This window comes from Otolemur garnettii, unplaced genomic scaffold (assembly GCF_000181295.1).
Source record: "Otolemur garnettii isolate 467f Iridium unplaced genomic scaffold, OtoGar3 scaffold00025, whole genome shotgun sequence".
Taxonomy (NCBI): Eukaryota; Metazoa; Chordata; class Mammalia; order Primates; family Galagidae; genus Otolemur; species Otolemur garnettii.
In genome coordinates, this window is record NW_003852420.1 from 18074486 (window position 1) to 18080877 (window position 6392).

General features: G+C 46.1%; 1 protein-coding gene across 6 annotated transcripts in view; it reads left to right on the plus strand.

Moving 5' to 3' along the window:
* The window catches only part of EPB41L1 (erythrocyte membrane protein band 4.1 like 1), a 114286-nt gene extending 108444 nt beyond the window's left edge, over nucleotides 1-5842 (plus strand). For all 6 annotated transcript variants that reach the window (XM_023512189.1, XM_023512190.1, XM_012804171.2 and 3 more), the window contains one exon: nucleotides 2408-5842. In XM_023512189.1, the coding sequence (XP_023367957.1) occupies nucleotides 2408-2416 (9 nt within the window). In that variant the 3' untranslated portion in view covers nucleotides 2417-5842. The remainder of the gene's footprint in view (nucleotides 1-2407) is intronic.
* The last annotated feature ends 550 nt before the right edge of the window (nucleotides 5843-6392 follow it).

Here is a 6392-nt window from a genome sequence, read left to right on the forward strand (position 1 = left end):
CACAGGCGCCCGCCACAACTCCTGGCCATTTTTTTTTTTTGGTTGCAGCCATCATTGTTGTTTGGTGGGCCTGGGCTGGGGATTCGAGCCCGCCACCTTAGGTGTATGTGGCTGGCGCCTTAGCCACTTGAGTCATAGGCACCGAGCCAAGACTTTTCACATATCCTGATTGACGATTAGACTGACTGACAGGGTAGCCACTTCATCAATAGATGAGAAGACTTAAAGTGCAGCCTGCCACAGGAAGACAAAAAATCCCGAGAACTGAATAAAAAGAATGCATCCAGACTTGGGAGCCAGAAACATCTTGGTAGCTGTGTACCTGTAGGAACCTTTCTGGGGCTCGGTTTCTTCATCTGTAAAATGGAGTTAATCTATAAGTTGGTGTTGCTATAGTAATTAACATCTGTGATATACGGGATCAGTGTCTTGATTACAGCAGGTGCTCAGCAAGGTGAACCTGCTTCCTTATCTGTCTGGAGTTTTGCTGTATTTAGGGGTTGATGAGAACCTTGAGAAAGTCAGACCATGAACTTCACCACCATCCTGTGCATGAAGTTCTGTGTCCAAGAGGTTGTTCACCTTGTAGGTCTTTGTTATCTTTTCCTTCCTTGAATCCTCCAGAAACATCTATCCCTGCTCCAGTTGACTCTTGACCTTCCTTCTTAAAGTTCTTGCCGTAAATGTGGAAAGGCACCCATCTCACACAGAGGCTTTTCTGTTGTTTGCCTATAACCTCACAGGTCAGACATGTGGTTTCTGCTTCATCTTCTCTTCCTTGAAAGAGAACCTGTGTCCCAAACACTGTCAGCAAGAGGGCAGCACTAACCCAGCTTCCTAGAACTTTCAAACCTAAAACTTAATTAAATGGGAAAAAATTGATCTGTTCTAAAATAGGAACCTTGGGTTCTATTCTTATTTCTGCCAACTTACCAAGTCAGCAAAGCTTCTGGGCCTTACTGGGCCAGTTTTCCTATCTACCAAATTAGCCAGGAAGGATACCTTTTCTGTGATTCATTCAATTAGCACATGACTGTGTGTGAGTGGTAAAAAGTAGGAATGGGCTCAGCGCCTGTGGCTCAAGTGGCTAAGGCGCCAGCCACATACACCTAATGTGTCGGGTTCAAATCTAGCCCAGGCCTGCCAAACAACAATGATGGCTGCAACCAAAAATAATAATAATAATAACAACCAGGTGTTGTGGCAGGCGCGTGTAGTCCCAGCTACTTGGAGGAGGAGGCAGGAGATTCGCTTGAGCCCAGGAGTTGGAGGTTGCTGTGAGCTGTGATGCCACGGTACTCTACCCAGGGGGACAGCTTGAGGCTCTGTCTCCAAAAAAAAAAAAAAAAGTAGGAATGATAGTCCATCTATCTTTTAAATGGTTTTGAGTATTCACTGCCAAGCACATTGTTGGGCACCAGAAAAACACCCTTGCCTTCAAGGAGGCCAGAATAGTGTATAGTTAAAGTAACAAAAGCGACGATAGTATTAATAAGAACAGCCAGTATTTATTCAGAACTTACTATACACTGGGCCTTTGCTTTGATTTCCTCCCTATAACTGTAATAGGCAGGACCCATTTTACAGAGGAATCAACTGAGGCTTAAAGAAGTTAGGAAATTTTTCAGGCAATGTAGCATAAACCTATGTTCCATCTACTCAGGAGGCTGAGTCAGGAAGATTGCTTGAGCCAAGGAGTTTGAGGCTTCAGTGATATATGATCATTCACACAAATAGCCACTGCACTCTAGTCTGGGCAGCATAGCAAGATACCATCTCTAAAAAAAAAAAGAAGAAGAAGAAGAAGAAACTCACCCATGATACAGAGCTAACAGCCTATAAAGAAGGATTTGAACTTAGGGAGTCTGAATTCAGAGCATATGTCCTTAAAGACTGTATTTTGGAGTCAAATTTGGAGTTGGAATTCAGGCTCTGGTTTCTTTATTTAAACACTGCTGTCTGGGGTTTAATCTCCAGGACACAGTAGGCCCATGGAGAACAGAAAGGAAAAACAAACAAAAACAGAGTGCCTGTGATCATGACTAAACATTTGTTACGACTGAGAAAAATAGACAGAAAAAGTAAAATGATGATGATTTTAGCTTCTCAGCATTAAAGGAAATTTTGATAGATTTTTAGTAAAAGATACCACCTCCCCGGGAACAAATAGGCAAACACACCTGGGCTGTGGAGTCAGACAGATGTGGGTTCAGTTCTCAGCTGCCACACATAACATGTATGGGCTTGGGCAAGTCATTCTCCCTTCCTGAGCCACAATAAAGGGCATACAAAAAGCATAGCTAAAACAACTTCTCACCCTGTATTTAAAGAGAGGGACAAAAGTAACTAACGTTTCTTGTCCTCCTCCTTCCTTTGAACCCCTGTCCCTTGTGCCTCTGGCTCCCAGGAATCCTGACCTCTGTGAAGAGATGCTGGCATTTCTGGTCCAACGCAAGCCAGAGAACCTTTAAGAAGGGGCCTTCGTTCTGGATTCTCCGACGCAACACTGATGTCCCAGCTGCGACGTACTGTCAATGATGAGAGACTGGGAAGGGAAAAGCATATATATATAGATATATATAGATATAGATATATATACAGGAAACACCGTGTCCTTGCCACTGCTGCTGGGGCTGGCAGAGCAGTCGGCCAACAGCAACAACCACCATCCGGACACCTACTTTTCCTTTGCAGACAAATTGAAGAATTGGTGGGATTTTTCAGGAAAAAAAATTATAACCATAATCTCTCACTCCTCCCCCCTTTCTCCTGCCAAATAACAAAAGCAAGCCAGACCACAATGATTGTAGAAGCCCCACACCACCCTGGTTCTGCACGTTGCCGTTAGTGGACGAGCATTCCATTCGTTCTTCTCCAGCATCTGTTGCCCACTTGAATGCAAAGGAAAACACTTGTGCAGCAAAGCAAGAGAAGTCGCAGCAGCAAGACATGCACAGTCAACCATTTTCTGAGAAAGAAAGAAAATTCCCCACTTAGGAAGAGGAGGAGGAGAAGGAACACTGGATTATTATTTTCTGGGTCTTGACACTGAGCTGCAAAATCCACCTTCCTTTCTTCCGCCTCCCCTCACCCTCTGTGTCCTGGTTGACATATGGTGACTTTCATATGTCCTGTTGTCATTTTCTGTCTCAGCTCCCTCTTCCCCCTCCCCACTGCCCACTCCTCACCCTCTGTGTCCTGGTTCTGCTGAGGGCCACTGCAGATGACTCTCCTTTGAAACAAGAAAAAGAAAGCAAGAACAGAAAACTAAGCCACAGGAAGGGAAGTAGACATTATATGTTTATGGTTTCTCATTTTGAAGGTGCAGCTTGTAGGAGATGTGTGTATGGATGTGCTTTTAAGTTATGTATATTACATATAACAGGAAAAAATATTAAAATAAACAGTGCTGGTAAGTATGAAGCTGACATTTTAAGATTATAATTATCTGACTGTGATTGAAGTATCCCATGATTTCTAGATCTCACTGAACTGGCCCAGTTAAGGAGACCTGAACTCTGGGTGTGGTTGGCCCACAGTAGAGGCTGACGGGTTCAGTGTAGTAATACTGTGTGTGGTGTTTGTAACTGGTTGATTGGTGGGGAGGGGTGGGGGCCCCAAATGGAGAGATGGGGGTTTGGCAAGAAGGAAGCAACACAGTTGTAGTCCCGAACATGCCAGTCCAAGATGCCTTCTCCCTCCAGACAGTAGCAGCCAGGACCTGGTCTGTGCTCAGGCATTGGGTCTGGACTTAGGACTCTGCTGCTAAAGTTCCCACAGTAGAGGTCCCTGACTCAGTCCTCCTCCCTTCCTAGGGGGCTTGCCTTGTTTTTCAGTCCTCTCTCTCTCTCTTTTTTCCATGTCTTGCCCTTCCCTGACCACATTATGATAACCAATTTGATATCCAAAGGGAGGTGGTGCTCTTGGCCATGGTAGAAGATGGCGGCTTTAACCTAGCTGTCTGAAAATTTCCAGCTCACTCTTTTCCTCTACCCCTTTCCTTATTCTGAATCATTCTCTTCTTCCTGGGCCAAGGTACCATAGAAAAGAGGCCGTGAACACAGGCAGGGTAGAACCTGATACATCAAAACTGCACTTCCAAAGGCTTCACATGCCCCAGGACAAGCTGAGGGAGAAAGGTGGCGTAGCTTGAAGGTCCATCTCTATATAAGACCTTGGCTTTGGAGACCTCTCCTTCAGTCAGTATCTGAGCTCTAAGCCTGTGCCTTTGGAGTCTCAGAAATTGCCTCAAGATCAAAGGAGGCGTTGGAGAAAACCCTGTGCCCTCTGGCACGCATAGGCTTCCTCAGACTGGCCTGCCACAAACTACTTCCCTGACTCAGTGAGTGTCCTTTTATGAGAGAAAATGTCCCACTGTACTGTAATTCTCAGTTTCATTTTACTCCCCAGTCTTGCTTCTAAAGCAGTCCATAAATTCATTCAACAAATATTTATTGTGTGCCAGGCACTATTCTAGGGAGGGAGGGTGGAGCCTGAGAAGGCACCTGAGCCAGCCTTGTATCTCCAACTATGGCTGCTCCATCCGAGAGCACCTCCCTGATCAGACATTGCCCAGGGATGCTCCCAGAGGCCCAGGCTAGAGGCACCCCTGGGCTTACTTTTCAGAGATAATATGCACCTTAGCTGGTGCTGGCCTAAGGCAGAGCAAGAAAGTAGAAATGTCATTTGCCTCTCTGGGCTGGGAAGTTCAGTGGGGCTTTCATATGGCAGAATCAGCCACATGCCCCATGCAGCAGGCCAGTGGGCCCGCTCCGGCTGCCCCTTGAGTGCAGCAACACACTTTCCAGGCACCAGGTTCTTTTTACAGTCCTGGTGAAAAAGCCACACAACCTTCTTCCTGTCCTTGTAGACTACAGAGCTCCCACTCTTTCTGGGTCAAGAGCTAGAGTGACTCCATCCCCTCTGAGCCATTTGGAATTCAGCTCAGGCACCTCATCTTTGCAGGAACCAGGTGTCCTGAGCACAGGGGACATACCTTAGAGGGAGGATCTCTGCTCTGGATTGTGAACCTGCCTATATACCCTGGCTGTGCAGCTTCAGGGCAGAGATGAAGTGACCAGGCTTAGTTTGTGGGCCACCCGAGTGTGGGGAGATCTCCACTCCACAGATGCTCTGACCTTCCTTCCACAGAGAGGCAGGCGGCACCACCAGGGAGGAGGGGACCTGCAAAACTAAAATCTAGGGCACTGTTTCCTCCCCAACCTCCTCTTCATAGAGAATAGAGATGTTTGTCTTGTCTGTCTTCAACCTACTTTTCCTTTTTTTTTTTTTTTTTTTTTTGAATGTTTCTCATCTTCTCTGTGCTGCCTCTCCACCCAAGGGGCCATGTAGCAGAGTGAGGAAAGTCCCAGAGGGACCATCCTGGCTCAGCCCCTAACTCACCATGTGACATTAGGCTAGTCCCATCACCCTTTTGGGCCTCAGTTTCCCCACTTGCAAAATGAGAAGGGTAAACCAGATGCTCTCCAAGGTCTTTTTATACTCTGCCATCTTACAGATCCTCATTTTCTCTTATTTTGCTTTTTCTGGATCTTTTCCATCTGAGGGTACAGGAAGTGCCAGGACCTGTTTCAGTTTTTGAATCCTGCAAGCACATTCCAAGACTGACCTGAAATTGCATGAGCAACATCACTCTAAATAATTTTTTTTTCAAAAGCACCTTACCAACCAATTGCGATGCTGTCCTGTTCCTTTTTACTCACACCCCTCTCTCCTCTCTCGTCCCCATGCTCCCCCACCTCAGTGCTCTGTGCTGTATGCGTGTGCTCTCTGTTCTTGTATACTCAATAAAAGTGAAATAAATGTGTTTGATGCTGAACCACACTTCCTTGGTGTCCTCTCTTTCTTCTCTCTCTTTCTTGCTCCTTTACACGTGGGCATTGTGGGAAGAGCAAACAAAAGGATTGGAGACATCCCAACTTAGAATGTGTTTATTCAACAATATTTGGAGCGCCTGGTGTGGTCTAGGCCTTGGGTTAGGCCTTTCTGGTATAACAGCAATTAAGACAAAATCTCTGCCCTCTAGGAACTCACAGGTTAGTGAAAGAGACAACAAAAGAGGCAAATAAATGGTCCAAGACAGTTATAGTGCGATCAGCACTGGGAGGGTCATTGAAGGAGACTGCTCTAAATAAGGTGGCCAGTTAAGGCCAAACTAAGGAGACAATTTTAGAGCTGAATGAAGAGAAAGATCAAGTAAGGTAAAGAATTTGGGTGAGAGAATTCTCAGCAGAGGGGACAGCAAGCATATGGCCCCAAGGCAAGGAGGGGCTTGTTGAGTGGAGGAACATTAGGTGTCCCTCCTCTTCCTGAAAGAGGAGCACTCCATTAGGGTCTCTCTTTCTGTAAACCCCACCCCCAGTGGTGGAAAA